Here is a 17,001-nt window from a genome sequence, read left to right as displayed (position 1 = left end):
AAATTCATTTTTATCAATTTTTATTAAGTAGTCACATACATGAATGGATATATATTACTACTTTGAATTGACATTAATAATATTAATGATGGTATTTTCTGGTCTGGAGGACTTCACAGTCTAGGGAGGTAGCCTAAAGCATAAACTCATAATTACATTGTGCGTTGCAAGCACTTAAAAAGGAGGTGTGCATACGTCGCCACAGATGATAGTAGAAAAGACTCAACTTTTGCTCAGGGGAATTGTAAAGACTTTGTAGAAGTGAATCCATTTAGGGACTTGAATAATTTCATAACCTTAGTGATGTGCTAGGTGTTAGGAGGAAAATTCAAACATTAGGATAACCCAGTAGTCCATGAGAATATTGGGAAGATGGTATATTTGCTTGACACAAATATAGAGCCAAGCAAGTACATCAAGTACATTTGATGGTAATCTTTGTAAAATGGTGTCTGGTAGGTTTTATTCTCTTGTAAGTTTCTTAAAGTGCTATCACTTTTATATCTATGAATGCATTGCTTAACTGTAGTTCATAAAAACATTAGGGAGTTTGTGAGAAATGCAGTGGTAAACCAATCTTGGCCCTAGACTCCTTCAGACCTAACTCTTCCATGTGCTAGGTCTGTGACCTCGGCAAGTTGATCTAACTTTTCTAAATCTTAGTTGCTACATCTGTAAAATGTGGATAATAATATTATCTTACTTAAAGAGTTGTTGTTAAAAATGAAAATCAAATGAGATAATACATTCTTGGCATAGTGTCTGGCTCACGGTAACAATACCATAGGAAATTTTTGATATTCACTAAAAATTTAGGTTATGATATACATTAACATTCACGATTGTGAACCTATAAAAGTCTAGTTCTGAATTTTGACTTCTTTCAAAATTCAGTAAGATTTTGAAGGAATTATTTGTAAAACACCTGAATCTGGAATTATATAAATATATATTTTTTTCCTTTACTCTGTTGTGACAGGTGTCCACAACAAGATTGATGGAGAAAAGAAATTACTAATTGGGGTGCAGGTGGTGAAAGTCTTTTCTAAAGGTGTGTGTGGGTATGTCTGTGTACGTGTGTTTCGATAGATTCTTAAGTTTGTATTGAACTTAAATGTGAAGATTGAGTAGATCAGCTATACAAAATATTTAATGAGTGAGCTAATTTCTGCCCTCACTGATTCTAGAGCCCCACTTATATGCATCATACCGCCGTTCTTTCTTGCTTGGTGAATGGTAGAGGAGGTGCTGTGGCGTCCACGAGTAACCTGAATATGTGGTCATCCTCTCAGACTTGGCCCTTACCGTGGCCTCACCACTATGTCTGACTCTGCATTTAAAATTAACTTCAAATAAATTCCCTGTTTCACATTTACTTTGGCATCTACCCAGCCTATTTCTATTTTTAAATTTATTTTTAATCTTTTGTTTTCATCTTTGGGGGTGGGGGAAAGCAATAGCAATAAAACAAAATCCAAGAGCCCATGAAGCAAGAGCTGAGAAGGGTGAGGTAGGGAGGCCGCCCTCTCTCTCTATATCGTTGCTCTTCTGCATCACCCAGAAACACGAACCAGACTCTGTTAAGCTATGCTAGAAAGGATGCAGTCACAGACTCAGTCCTAAGACACATGTTTCCTGACTGTGGTCCAGACACTGGTGTTCTATTCTTTATTATGGGTACAGATGAATCTGGAAGCAGAGGCTGAGTTTGGGGGAATGGGATTTATTAATAACCAGAGAGGAGCGTGTGGGCTAGACGTATTCTCTCCAGTATCTCTTTTTTTTTTTTTTTTTTTTTTTGCGGTACGCGGGCCTCTCATTTCTGTGGCCTCTCCCGTTGCGGAGCAACAGGCTCCGGTCGCGCAGGCTCAGCGGCCATGGCTCACGGGCCCAGCCGCTCCGCGGCACGTGGCATCTTCCCGGACCGGGGCACGAGCCCGTGTCCCCTGCACCGGCAGGCGGACTCCCAACCACTGCGCCACCAGGGTAGCCCCTCCAGTATCTTCAAGCAGTTGAGAACTACTGATGCTGTAAGTTCCCTCGGTGCAGTCCTGGGTCAGTCTCTGACTGCTTTCCACACACCATAGTTCCTTAAACTCCTTGCCATATTTCTGTTCCTAAGTTTAATCAGATACATTTAAAGTTATTATAAAAGACTGAGACAAATTTATTATACAAGGTGGTAGTGCTTTAAATTGATTAACTATAGTGGACAGCATTAGAAAGAATAACTGAAAAAATAGGACTTTTTAATGCAATGATATCTGTGTAAACTGTTTAGCTCAGAGATAACACTGGGCTTATATCCATACATGCTTATGCATATATGATTTGGACATTGGAGACCATAGTGTGCATTGATGTTTATCTCCTGCCTTTTTTTCCCCTGATGTTCTAGCATGACTCACCCCCTGCCATTACACATTCTTTTAAAATACTGAATCTAAATCTTTCATGATAATAGATCCTGATCTTTTAGAGTTGATAACCATGCTGGAAAAAAACCAAAACAAAACCCTTCAAAATTGTCAACTTCATATCAAAGCATCCTAGTTTTCTTGCCAAATTAATGATAGAATACTTATTTTGTTTAAAAACATTACCTATGCTTTTATTTACTATTTTAAAATATTACATATGCATAAGGCAAGAAGAGCAGCATCTCCAACTGTGCTCAGCAGAACATTAGTTTTGTTGGTAAGTGGTAGAATGTGACTTAAAGCCAAATGAGATTGGGAAATTCCAATCCAAATTGAACAGACTCCCTACTGTATAACTGCCAGGACTTTTCAGAGCTGTAATCGCTAATGCACACTGTGGATCTATGAAGAAGGGGTATAAAGTATTAGGCAGTTTCCATTAAACTTATTTTGACCAAGGAACCTCCTTACATTTCTCTTTTTGACGCTAATATCATGGAAAGAACGTAGAGAAAATTCTTGAATTTCTTGTCATCTGTGCTTAACTAGTTACCATAGTAAAATTCCAGATAGAGCCTAGCTAAATTTGGGGTGAGCATAGGCAGGGTCCAGAAATAATGGTTTATTCAAAAAAAGTTCCTACAGCTGAAGATCTCCAAGCCTGTTACCTACCCAAATTACGAAGGAATTCTGTGTTTACTTTATTTTTCCTTCATACGTAAAACTTTTCTCATCCTCGGAGTCAGGAAAAAGTGGTTTAACCTATTCTACTATCAGAAGTTGCTTTCCAGTTTTAAAATATTTCCCATTTAAAACAGGACCAGTTTTGTTTGAAAATTTTCAGTGTACTTAACAAAAGAGAAAAATGATTCCAACCTGTGTGTGTATAATTTGTTTTTTTGCTTTTATCAGAAGGGAAAATGATGCTAAGTTGCTTACATTAGGCATTTAGCAATAACTAGGGGGGTGTCTAAACCAAATTTCATGTCATTAGTGTGTATTCATTACACAGTGTGAAAGATATCTTTGTACTGTTTGTTAACTTAAATGAACTTTTAAAAATACATACTACACACGGAGATCAGCTCGGTGCTTTGTGACCACCTAGAGGGGTGGGATAGGGAGGGTGGGCGGAGATATGGGAACATATGTATATGTATAACTGATTCACTTTATTATAAAGCAGAAACTAACACACCATTGTAAAGCAATTATACTCCAATAAAGATGTTAAAAAAAAAAGAATCTAAAAAAAAAAATTAAACTAAATAAAGATCCCTGGCCTCTTGGAACTTATATAGAGAGCAACATTCTGAACTTACTCTTAATTTCCTTTCATTGCCTGTATGCATTTGCTGATTCCTCGTGATATTTGCGCCTTACCTGGTAGGTACTCATTAGACTATTGGTCTCCGATGGATGAGACCTTTTAAGCTGCTTCCTTTGGTACCTTAGGGATGAGCAAGTGGTACCTTAGTGGTTTTCAAGTTACTTACCAGAGTTGTAAGCAAAAACTGTTGAATATGGTGGCACAAATTTATGCTCCCCATCACTTTGGCTATTTTATACACACACACACACACACACACACACATATATACACACACACACACACACACATATACATGTATGCATTATGTTATGTATTATATATGATATTTGTTAAATATCATATTATGATAGATATTATATTTAACACATAGATACACGTGTGTTTAAAAAATGTATGTGTGTATATATAAAACCAGTATAAGCTCTCAATATCCTTCGTGGCGATTGTTTTAATCTTGTGTCTAGTTTGGCACTCTTAAAAAAAGGAGCAAAAACTTTGCCTAATACACTTAAACAATGCTTTGAAGACTGTGAACATTCTTTTTGAATTGTCACGGGATGCATCTGTTAGAGTCACCATACTGTACATGTATGTTAATTTACCAAATGGATTGGCAGTGATTGACACAGATTTCTTATGGAAGGACACAGACAGCTGTAAGCCAGTCACATAGCTGGATTGAGGGAATAATTGAGATTTTCTTTACAATTGAATAACAGATTGGAAAATAGACAAAGCACCATCGATATATTAAAATTAAATCACCTTTAATATACAAAGATTTTTTTGGGCAAATGCTGGGAAGAAAGTCAAAGGCATTCCTATGGAGCACAGCACTCATTATTTTTGTTATCAGTAGAAATCTAATTTACATACAAATAAAATGTCAATTCCCATCATAACCATCAAGATAAAGAATTGCATGTATACTTTTCCATGCGCTATTCTTTTTGAATTTAAGTGCTGTGTTTGGCTCTTTGCCCGTGGACCAGTTGAAATAGTCTCAGTTTAACAAAGAAGAAAGGATAAAGTTGAGCCTGGCCCATGCACACTTGCAAAGTCAGATTGGCCTGTTTGAATCAACCGTTGTCATTGTAGATTATTTTAATTATTTTTTTTTTCTTGGAGAGGAATGCAAAAGGAAAAATGACTTATGTATGGGCATTGAATGGTAACGTTTCTTAATTTGCTTAGTGAAATTGTAATCTTATTCAAATCAGAGTCTTTAATACATTTGCCTCTCACCTGTTATGAAGGGAAAAATAATGCCCTTTCTCTTTGATTTTCCATGATGTACACTTGCTCTATTTTAGTTATCCCATTTAGTGAAGTAGGCAGATGCTTCATTTTTTCAGATATATCCTACAGTTTCATTTAGACTTCTAGTATAAAGTCCTTAAAGGCAACCCCCCAAAATTTTTTTTGTAATTTTTTTATAAGAGTAAGTACTTAATGAAATTCTTTCTCTAAGATGTATATGGATACGTGGATACTCATTATGGCAAATATGACATTATTACTTATTTACCAGACTATCTCCTTTTACCTAGACTAGTACATTTGAAATGAGATATTTAAAATACAGAGAGCATAGCATGATGAAATAAAAGCCTAATAAAATGTGTTTGGGCCAGAATCAAAATTCTTTGAAATCGGATATCTAAATAGTGTGCACTTTATCTCAGAAAGGCTCGGGTTAGTTCTAGTGTCCAGATGACTGTTAATGGGCTTTGTGCTCTGAAGCATATGTTAATAGAAGTGATCATTATGGATTAATTTGATGTGAATTAATAAGAGATTTATTTGATGGGAGTTGTTTGAAGGTGATGACATTTAAATCTCAACAGGATTTAAGATGTCCAGAAATACCTTTAAAGATTCAGGAATAATCAATTCAGAGAGAGCAAATTAAATAGACATGGATAGCAAAGAACAGGATCTGACACTGGATTTATGAAGTTTGAAGCAGTTTACAGAAAAAGCGATCTACCATTGAAGTATTGCCCTGGAATCTGAAGAAACAGAAAACATTTAAACTCCTTCAACAATTCTTGGGCTTGTGAATTGGATAAACAGTGTTCTCTTGCATTTTATAGTTCACTTAAGCAATCTGATTTTGATCTGTATATATGGAGTAGACAGGATTCAAGTTTTTTTTTTTTCCCTAAACCAATGAGCAAACACATATGTTCTCTAAAAACTGAACTTTATATGTTGTTCATATGGAAGCTATCTAGTTTGCCATGAGCCCAAGATTCGACCTTCCTTTTATTTTGCTATCACTTGCTTAATTCTTTAAATTCTTTGTGGGGGACTTTTGATCAAAAGAAACAATTTGCTTTTCTTTTTTCTTTCTTTTTAATTTTTTAAATAAAAGCTACATGAAATGTGTAATTAATAACTCAGTACTCTTGGGCTGTTGATACAGACAAGCCTGGAAGAAACATATATTAAGGAGAAGACTATGATATCTTTTCTTTTTGTGTAAAGCTTTGATTTTAAACCCGTGAAAGATTTATTATCTGGAAAAACAATAAGAAAATGTCATCTGGTATTATATATTATGATGATAAGAGCTGCTACTTATAATAAAAATCATACTCAGCAGAATTAGAGATTGAGATCAGATTACATAGTCTTGCTTCCCTATCTTTTTAGTCTTGTTCAGGTTTTATATATATATATAAAGATGTGTGTGTTTATATATACGTGTGTGTGTATGCATATCGATACACACACACACACACACATATATGTATATGTACATACATGAGAGAGAGAAAGTATCAGTTGAAAGTGTACCTAGTTGAAATTATTGCTTGGAAAAGTACTCAAAAGTTTCAGCTTTTTTTAGAAAGAGGAGTTCCTTATAATTTTTTCTTTACTTTTGAAAAATATCCTTCCTCTCTTAAAATGATGACAAATAATAAAATGAAGTCCTCTTGCTGGATGTGTTCAGACATAGCTGTTGTTGGATATACATGTGTTGAATGGATGAATGAAAGTTGGAGAAAATGGAAAACAGTGAATGGTAGGTGTCAGTGGTATTTATGCTACCCTTAGTTGTTGATGGCTTAATATTTTGTAATGTTTCAAGAAAATTGGGTAAAGCTTTTCTAAGGTAAAACTAAAGTGCTTAAGCTATTAACCAGAACGAACCATCATGGAATCTTAGAGGCAGAGTGCAGGTTAGAAATAATTTATTGTAATTCCCTCATTATACGGATAAGAGAGGCTCTGAGAAGGGATAAGGGCTTGCCCTTGATTACATCAGCTGGTGATCTGAATCAGGTTCAGAAACTGGATGTGTGATCTGTGCACCCTTCTACCTTGTTAGGTTTTGATTCTTTTCTGTGTTTCGGGTCAAGATGCCACAAAGAACATAAGAGTTTATATCTCTTACCTTCAAGGAGTTTCTCATCTAATGGAAATAAATTCTTAACTTCATTTGCATTGGATGGTTGTGTGATCTCAGCTCTCTTTTTAAATTACTACGATAGTTGTTTCCTTTGGTGGAATAATTCATTTGATTATCTATGGCAAGGTTATTTGAACAAGGTATTTCATAAATGTATGTGTGTGTATATATTTTTCTACATACATATTTATATACATACTTATTTATATAGATGAAATAAAACGAAATAATAGTTTAAAATATCTGGATAATAATAGAAAACTTAGATTCCTTTTGCTGTGAAGGTGCCATTTCGGGAACATAAGTCACAGTCATTTATAGAAAAATTTTTTAATAGTATATTTAAGCATTTTAATCAGTGAGATGATAGTCACCAGAATTATATTTTAAGCTCTAATGCTGATTGTTTCCACTGCGTAAACCTGTCTTAGTGATACTGTAACACAGAAATAGTGCAGTACGCTATTGCTTTTTTCTAATAAATTCTTCTACCAAAAATGCAAAGAAAACTTATAGATTTAAGTTTTAGTTTAGGAGGAGATAACAATAGAAATTGAGATTTTTGCAAATGGAATGTCTTGTATCTCAGTAATAAAAATTAATACAGTTAGAGCATTTTTAGGGAGCTAAATACGTTTTGAACCTGCTTAACAATCTTGGCACGTAATATGCATTCATGTGTTTGTACAGGTGGAAAATGATGTGAATGTGGGAATGCTCACTGTTACCCTCTGGTCCCCTAGCCAGCCCCCAGGTCAGTTTTTATCTCATAATTAAATAGAGCACTGAAGTTGGCACTTTTGAGCCTTGTAGTACTCATTTAGGTTCTTCAGCTCCTCCTTGCCCAATTCACTCTTCGTTCATTTTTTGCCCCATTGTCTAAATGGTTGTCTATAGTGGACCTTCTGTAACTGGCGTTTTGAACTTTTGTGGTAGTCAGTGTGAGGGATATCGCTGTACAATAGAATGAAAAAGTTTAAAACAGAGTTGGCAAAACTCATGAGTAAGGCTCATTGATGTGATTATATATATATATACACACACATACACACACACGTGTATATATGTAGTACATCTGTTCAATTATATTATGACCATTAATGCAGTATCTGCCTCAATAATTTCATTCAGATTAAAAAAAAGAGATGATATGAGGATGGTTGAATGCTGGTTCAGTCATAGCTTTACAATCTTATTTATCAAGAGTGAAAATATGACTTAAAAATAGCTAAAAAGATAATACATGTTATAATATGTAATGTTTCTGTAACTCTTGGTAAGGCAAGAGTTAGATCTGATGCAAAATTCCCGATGGCATTGAAATAGCTCTTTTCTCAGCCTCGTGGTATATGTACACTGGTACTGGGAGTCTGGAGGAGACTAGTTACGGGTACCACTCCATGTCTTTAGCTGTGACCGTGCAGTTAGGCAAGTGCACTTTGTATCTTTTCCAGAAGCAGGCCCCCTCCATGATTACTAATTAAGATGTTTTATCCCCACCCCAGAGTAGGTAAGTATTGTGTACCTTAAGGTTCAGGGGGAGTTCGAGGTTAACTAATTTTGTCAGCAGCACAGTCTGCTGTGAAAATGACTTCTATAATCTTTTATATCATGTTTCTCCTTCTCCTGTTGCTTTATTAAAACCCAGGGGAGGGAGAAAATCTTGCCCAAGATTTACTCATGCTTTTATCAGGTATCTTTCCAGCAGCTTGCGGTGCTGGCATGTTAATGTGTTTTAGGTGTGATCCATTAAAATTGTTTACATCATTTAGGAAGGAAAATATGTTTTGTTTTGTTTTGCAGATGTACAGATCAGCTCTCAAAATGTCTTCTGTGTCTTCTGAGCGTCTTCTAAGACAATTGCATTAACCCTCCTGCTAGTTGACTAATAGAATTAATAATTGTAAAAAAAGCACTCTAAAGCCACATGCCTTATGAAGTCAATGCTGGGTATGATTTTACAAGTATGTGATCTATTTTTTCAAGTGAAATTGTTAACTGGAAAAGTTTTTGGCACACAGTACAATGTCATGCAATCTGTTATTTGTCTTAGAGATAATAACTTGAGGGTGGGTCTGGTCTTACGGTATCTAACTTATGAGTTGCTAGGGGAGTTTCTTCCACTTAGAAGTATTGCGAATGTGCTTATATTTACATAATATGTCATTCTGAAAAATTATAGCGATGTAATTCCAGTAAAAAATTATTTTTTCTCTAACTACTTCAAAGTGTAGTCAACTAAATTAACCATGATTTTTTTAAAAGCAGCTAAAAAGAACATGCCCCTTCCCCCCAGAACAAAAAAAAAATAAAACCCAAATGACCTCTCTGATACTTCTTTGAAGTTTTAGCAGTTTAACATTCTTTGCAATGTATATTATTAAGGGCCCTATTCAGTGAGTCATATGGCTTGTAAAGGTCTGTCCTTGGGTGAAAGAATGAACTGAAATTTGAAAGGATGATAATTTAATCAAATTATATTTTCTCTCAGTCACTATAGATGTTGGTTGAGTAGTTTTTAAACTATGACCCATTACTATTCTTCATGATGATAATAAATCAGCAAGATCCAACTTTTTTGTTCTGGAAAATACATTAATTTTTTTCAATTATTGACATATTTATATCTGTTCATTTCTAAGTATTTTGTCTTAGTTCCCTTGCTGTGTAAGATGTCGCTGTTTTTCTCATCTCCTTGACCTTAATATATGGGCATAAACCGTTTTCTTTTCATTTGAATGGAAGGATAATCTTAATGAATTGGATTATTTCATCCTTTTTTCTTCATGAATCCTGCCTTTCATATAGGTTTTTATTTTTTCTGTGTAGCCTTATTTGTTTCATCTTGGTGCGTCACTGTTAGATTTTATTTATATGATGGAGGCAATGTTAAAATCCAGTGGAAAAACAAACAAACAGGAAATTCTGGAAGGAAATGCATGAAATGCGGTACCAAATCATCACATTTTTGTATGCAGGAATGACTGATACTCTATAAACTAGTATTTCCTTTTCTATAGGCCAAGTTAAAACAGTACATTTTTGACTCAAACTCTTATATTTTAGACTGTAACTTATTTCTTTTAAGCTTCCCTTTTATTCTTTCCCTTTTAGTTTTCCCTTTGTTGACCACCAGTAAAATTGCCCTCCAGTCTTCCATGTGTTGGTACAAGTTCCCAAGTTCTGGCTGTTCTGACAGAGGAATAGAGGTCTAAAATGTCAACAGCAACAGATAAGACATTAAAATGCAAACATTAGGGCTTCCCTGGTGGCACAGTGGTTGAGAGTCCGCCTGCCGATGCAGGGGACAGGGGTTCGTGCCCCGGTCCGGGAAGATCCCACATGCCGCGGAGCGGCTGGGCCCGTGAGCCATGGCCGCTGAGCCTGCACATCCGGAGCCTGTGCTCCGCAACGGGAGAGGCCACAACAGTGAGAGGCCAGCGTACTGCAAAAAAAGAGAAAAAAAAAAAAAGCAAACATTAGAAGATAAATTAGTTAGCCAGTGTTCCATTTTTTTTCTAACGATGGTTACCTGACTTAGTTAATTTTAGGAGCTAATGGTAATGACACCAAGGTGAAGACCATACTCCCTCCCTTGCCCCCACGCCGGGCAGGTTTACACGCCTCATGACTATCACCTTCACTGGAAACTCCAAATGGTTTTTCTTTTGGTTGTTGTTCTCGTTCCAAGTGGGAGATTCTGTGGATATTTTGATGACTAACATTCTTGGTGTATAAGAAGAGCAGTATACTCTCTTAAGTACAGTTACACTATTTTTGACATTATTCAAGAAAGTGAATTATTACCTTGTAACTGATTCCTTATGCTGTATCTAGTGCATTATCTTGGTTCAGTGGTTCATATTACACAAATTTTGCTTGACCAGCTTTTCAGAAGCGAAGGTTTACCCATATATCCAAAGCCAGTGTGGTTCCTCAGCACTTGTGGGAGATTATAGATGAGAATGACTAAAACATGCTATTAATTTAGATTTTCTAAGGACATTTTGGATAATCATGGTGTAACTAACTCTGTTAAATTCGCCCCTGTGGTAGCGTCAGCTAGTAAATAAGGTGGATTTTTCCAAGAGACAGTTGGGGTGACGACGTACATAGCCCTGGCAGTTTTTCGGCTGGAGGATTAAGGAGCACAGGCCATGAAAGTCAGTTCTCCACAAGCCTTTGTTACTGCATTCTTTTATCGACACTGTACAATTTGTTTCTTATCTCCTTATACCCTTAGAATTCTTATTCATTAGACTCCCCACAATGTTCTTATGTGGACCCTACCTTGAAAGGCACAGTTGAGCTAGCATGTGAAGGTGAACCATAGGAAACTGCTAACAGTTTGCCATGTTGAGCTACGAAGTGGCAATGTCACGTGGTTCAATTGAATATTTTACTTTAGTCAATTTCCAGTGTGCTCCTGATGTTGGGATTGGTACTGTTTCCACCATGCTGTGCCTAGAAACCCTGACCTTAGGTGGGTTCTCATCATGCCAGATGGAGTCCTAGTAAAACCCAACCTGGCCACTGTGATGTGTACCAGGTCCCCCTTCTTTCAGGCAAGTCCCCCAAAGGGGGCTTAAAGTAATTTATAGGTACGGCGGAGATAAAACATTTGTTATCCTCCATTTCTGAAAGTAAAGGGGCAGTTTTCACTTTGTTTATAACATGCTCTTTCTGTCTTTTGACTATGAGGATATTTTGGTTGAAACTATATTGATACCTTGGTCGCACAGTGTGTAACAATATCGAGTTTCACTTTATAGTTGTTTGTATACACATATACGTATCACAAATAAACATGTAATATACATTCTATAAACATAAACAGGTGTATATATTCTATAAACATAACGTGTACATATTACACATAGTATATAACACAGATAAATATAGAAGCATTTATCTATCAACTCTTAAGAAAGAAGCTGAGCAAAAAATATAATTGGCAGCCAAGGTTAAGTAATAGGAATGATAGAGCTAGTAATAATAATACCTTGGTATTCATAAAACCATTTAAAAATAACAAATGAGCCACCCTTTGTGACAAAAATAATTCTAAATGTAAATCGTTGGCATCAGTCTCAAGTTTTTGCTATTTTTTAAAAAAAACAGCAGATTTTTTTTTCCTAGAGAACATTTTTTATTATGTGCCTTAAAAAAGCCTTGAATAGAGTAAGTAAAATGTTCTAGATTAGACTACATGCCTGCAAATTTCAACTAACCCCGTATCTTCCTTTTCCTTGTTATTTTTACAGATATGGTCCGGAAAAAGAACCCCCCTCTGAGAAACATTGCTAGTGAAGGCGAGGGCCAGACCCTGGAGCCTGTCGGTACAGAAAGCAAGGGATCTGGAAAGAACAAAGAATTTTCTGTAGATCAGATGTCAGAAAACACGGATCAGAGTGATGCTGCAGAACTAAATAATAAGGAGGAACATAGCTTGCATGTCCAAGATCCGTCTTCCAGCAGTAAGAAGGACTTAAAAAGCGCAATCCTGAGTGAGAAGGCTGGCTTCAATTATGAAAGCCCCAGTAAGGGAGGAAACCTTCCCTCCTATCCACATGATGAGGTGACAGAGAGAAATATGTTGGCTTTCTCATCTCCAGCTGCTGGGGGAGTCTGTGAGCCCTTGAAGTCTCCTCAAAGAGCAGAGGCAGATGACCCTCAAGATATGGCCTGCACCCCATCAGGGGACTCCTTGGAGACAAAGGAAGATCAGAAGATGTCACCGAAGGCTACGGAGGAAACAGGGCAAGCGCAGAGTGGTCAAGCCAATTGTCAAGGCTCAAGCCCAGTTTCAGTGGCCTCAAAAAACCCACAAGTGCCTTCAGATGGGGGTGTGAGACTGAATAAATCGAAAACCGACTTACTGGTAAATGACAACCCAGACCCGGCACCTCTGTCTCCAGAGCTTCAGGACTTTAAATGCAATATCTGTGGATATGGTTACTATGGCAACGACCCCACAGATCTGATTAAGCACTTCCGAAAGTATCACTTAGGACTGCATAACCGCACCAGGCAGGATGCTGAGCTGGACAGCAAAATCTTGGCCCTTCATAACATGGTGCAGTTCAGCCATTCCAAAGACTTCCAGAAAGTCAACCGTTCCGTGCTTTCTGGCGTGCTGCAGGATATCAACTCCTCAAGGCCTGTTTTACTAAATGGGACCTATGATGTACAGGTTTGTGCTTCGTATTGTGATCTCTTTGTACAGAAAAAGTTGTTAGTAACGAAATGTGAATTTTCACATGTTTGTTAAAATCAAGCTCCCAATACCAAAGGGGTAGCCTGCTCAATGGAGCAGAAGAGACAGACGCACTCTGTAGCTGTTTCATCCAAATGTGTATTCAGAGTTATCTTTAGCCTCTCATCATGGAAAATAATCCCAACATTTCTATTAGGCTGGGAAAAGTTTTTTCATGGAATTAGCTTGGCTTCATATTTCTGGACATATTTCATGGTAATTTGATGTTTTCAGAGTCTTCCAAAAATGGCACTAATCTTTATGGTTCTACATGATAGTAATTCATGCTTTGTTCTAGTTTTAGATTATAAATCTTTTGCTATAGCCTTTACTTCAGGGAGGGTCTTTCCTGTGTCTTGGATGAGGATTTAATTTTACACTCTGCCAAACTGGACCAGAGTTGGGTCACACTGATGGTTGCAGAGATGTACTACTGAAAAGGCAACATAATTGCAAATGAAACTTTGGAAATAAAATTTTAAAAATTGATTTAAAAAGAAGTCAATGTGAGTGTAAGTACTAGGGACACCAGAATGACCTTGGTGTGGACCAATAAAGCATTCCTTACTGCGTTTAAAGGAAATCATAATTTATGAAAGCATTTAGTAGTAATTTAGATTTCCACTTTTATTAAAACTGGCATACCTTTTTGATCTACCCCTTCTGTGTTAGCTTAAGGCATATGTGAGATAAAAAAAAAAAAACCCTACCATTTCAAATAGAATGAAATGCAGAACGGACTCTTAAGTAATGTATTCATTTCATTTTAGCAATTTTAGTATAGTTGAAACGGACAATCAGCTTGAGAAAGTGTATTAGTTTCTGTTACAGTCTGTAGATTTTTATTGTATTATTAGGCCAGTGATTTCAAAACATATTAGGTTTAATATTAACCTTCTTTAGGAATGATTAGAAGAAGTACCTGAGAACTAATGAAATCTCATCACACTTATTTGGCCTCCTCAATCCCTGAAAATATCAATCATTTTTATCAACTCAGTAGCTACAGCACATTTGTTCTAGACCTCTCTTTTGACCTAGTGCCAATTAAGAAAGACAGGCGAAGGGGTTATAAATAACAAGTAGTGAATATATTTTGCAATACTTGTAAGAAGGATCAGAAGAGAAATTTCCAAGTGCTTTAAAAACGTCAGAATGGCAATCTTTTCACTTTAAGGGAGATAAAGAAGAACTCTTAAAAAGCCAGTTTCATCTTTGTAAAGCTCTCAAAATTCCATCTTACTTTGTGAATTTCCACAAATAGAATGATTTCTGTGGTGCAGCAAATTAAGCCAACATAGTTATTATGCATGAAAGCTACATGCTTTGAACTGCTGTCTTATTAGAGATCATTTCACTGGCTTGTGTCAGATACATTCTGCTGTCAAACTATGATTGGAAAGCAAATACGTGTTTTAGATAAAAGGGTTAGAAGTGAATAATGTCAGTATGTGAAATGGTGTTTTATAATTAGCGAGGAATATGATGTTAATACCTGGATTTCCGGCCGGGGTTTCAGTTTGTTCACTCTGGGGACAACTTCTGAGGGAAGCTGATCTGGGCTGTCAGGAAGGCTCTAAAACGAAGATTACTAAGGGCCTATAGTTTGGAAGAATTCAGATTTTTAAACACACTTCCATTTCCCCCAAACAGTTATTTGTTAGGTTCCTAGTTATTTATAGTAAAGTTTATGTTTGGGTAGAACGAGCTGGACACTTTTCCTGGGCAGTGATTTTAGAAATAAAACAGATGTGGGAGCTGAGTTTGAACTAATAGAACTAGAAATAAAACAGCTGATCCTAGACTCTGCTGTCTCCTAAATCCTCGCAGCAGTGCCCAGTAAAGAAGACAGAAATGGTAGGAAATCGCACGGAGGGAGATAATCTTGTTAAAATCAATTTTTTTTTCCAAAGAGAAATAATATGGCTAAAAATAGAAAACAGGGATCTATGGAAAAAGTGACTGATTCTTTCGAAGAAACAATTGGAGAGAGAAAAGAAGCCTAAAGAGAGTTAACTTTCTTCAGTTTGGGAAAAGCACACGAAATGTACTTTAGGCCAAATGTTAATCTTGAATACTTTACACACACACCAGATGTTGATGCAGAAACATGTCTGAAGATAAATAACTTATTAATATTTTTATGCTGAAATAAATATCAGGCAGCTTTGCTATATGCGTACATTGAACAAAAGCGCATATGAAATCCCCCTTTTTCACCCGCATATGTTTGTGTTGCTGAAATGCCGTTTGAGAGGTTCTTTCCTGCATGTGAGCTGTGTGGAGACTAAAAGCTGTGGGAAGTAAAATGCTGACTTCAGAATTTCTTTAATGCAGTTTTGTCAGAAATTGATAGCGAGTTAATGGCTTGTGTGTATTCTGATAAAGATGTTGGTAAATACGGGGATTAAAGACAAATAATCATTCCATTCCAGGAATTATTGATACCAATCTGTAATTTAAGCTAGTTGAAGTAATAGATGAGCGATTCATTAATCTTTTTCAATTAAACTTTTTTTTTTTTTTTTAACATTCAGGACAGTTGGTGGTTAATGATAGATTTATGACATTTTAGGCCAAGAAAAAAGGAACAGAAGCCAGAAGTAGAGGACTTAAGAACTCTGTGGCTTTGATCTATATTTTGGTTTGGCATGGATGGTTTTAAATAATTCAAACTGACTTGAGTGCAAACATGAGATATACGGTTGGGGAAAAAGAAATAATTTAAACAAATTTTAAGATTTCTAGTTCCAGGTTCAGATTATTTGACCTATATTGAAGTTAATATAGGAAGTTTTGACATGCTTTTACTGACGGTATCCACTTCTGTGTAAGTTTTATTACACATCATGAAGTCAAAGAATTACAAATTTGTAAAAATAGTGTCAAACAACGTTTCTTTGTCCTTCATAATCGACAAAGCCCCGGCCAGATAATGGAGGTCATTTTAAAGGGCCATCATAAAATCTGGACAGTCATTTCTGAGTCTGTTGAATTCAGATCCCTCACACACCATGAGGTAGCATACCCAGCCCTGGAATCAGAAGAGATACAGACCTTTACCAAGAAAAAATAAGGAAAAATATAATGGCTAGCTTAGGACTCATTGACTTGGCCCGGATGTTAGTTTCTCAATTTTTAAATTTCCCCTGCGTGTTTTATCAATTATTGTGCTTAAAGTTTTAAAAAGAATGGCTGTGGCATGGTGGCTAAGCCCTTCCTGCAATTTTTACTACCTGTATTCAGCCCTTGAGGCTCACGTATAGACTGATAATAGGACAAGAGATTGAGTTCTTCAGAAAGTAATTACAGCCTCTTTCTTTCTAATCTGCTTTATCATGCTTATATTTAAACCATCGCTGAACGGAGGCCTGCATTGTTAAACTCGGACTTTGCTGTTTCATTAGGGCTTAATGTGTGGTGCATTAGGGTGTTTGCATCATCTTTATGGGGGAGCTCTTAGCCCTCCGATCAAGTTATAAAAGTCGGAGTCTTGTCAAGTTGTGCTTCCCACGGGAAAGTGTTTAAGCTAGCCCAAGTTTATAAATGCTCACAATGTATATGGTGCCTTTTC

General features: G+C 36.4%; 1 protein-coding gene across 6 annotated transcripts in view; it reads left to right on the top strand.

Annotated features, from left to right (window-relative positions):
- The window catches only part of TRPS1 (transcriptional repressor GATA binding 1), a 254,207-nt gene that overhangs the window by 35,303 nt on the left and 201,903 nt on the right, over positions 1-17,001 (top strand). For 3 of the 6 annotated variants that reach the window (XM_019932104.3, XM_073794675.1, XM_019932106.3), the window contains 2 exons: positions 8,975-9,135; positions 12,436-13,364. In XM_019932104.3, coding sequence (XP_019787663.2) covers positions 9,099-9,135; positions 12,436-13,364 — 966 coding nt within the window. In that variant the 5' untranslated portion in view covers positions 8,975-9,098. Of the gene's footprint in view, positions 1-7,861; positions 7,926-8,974; positions 9,136-12,435; positions 13,365-17,001 lie in introns of all 6 variants that reach the window. The other 3 variants (XM_019932105.3, XM_033842967.2, XM_019932107.3) reach the window with 3 other exon arrangements.

This window comes from Tursiops truncatus, chromosome 17 (assembly GCF_011762595.2).
Source record: "Tursiops truncatus isolate mTurTru1 chromosome 17, mTurTru1.mat.Y, whole genome shotgun sequence".
Classification (NCBI taxonomy): domain Eukaryota; kingdom Metazoa; phylum Chordata; class Mammalia; order Artiodactyla; family Delphinidae; genus Tursiops; species Tursiops truncatus.
This window is presented reverse-complemented; position numbering and strand designations above follow the sequence as displayed.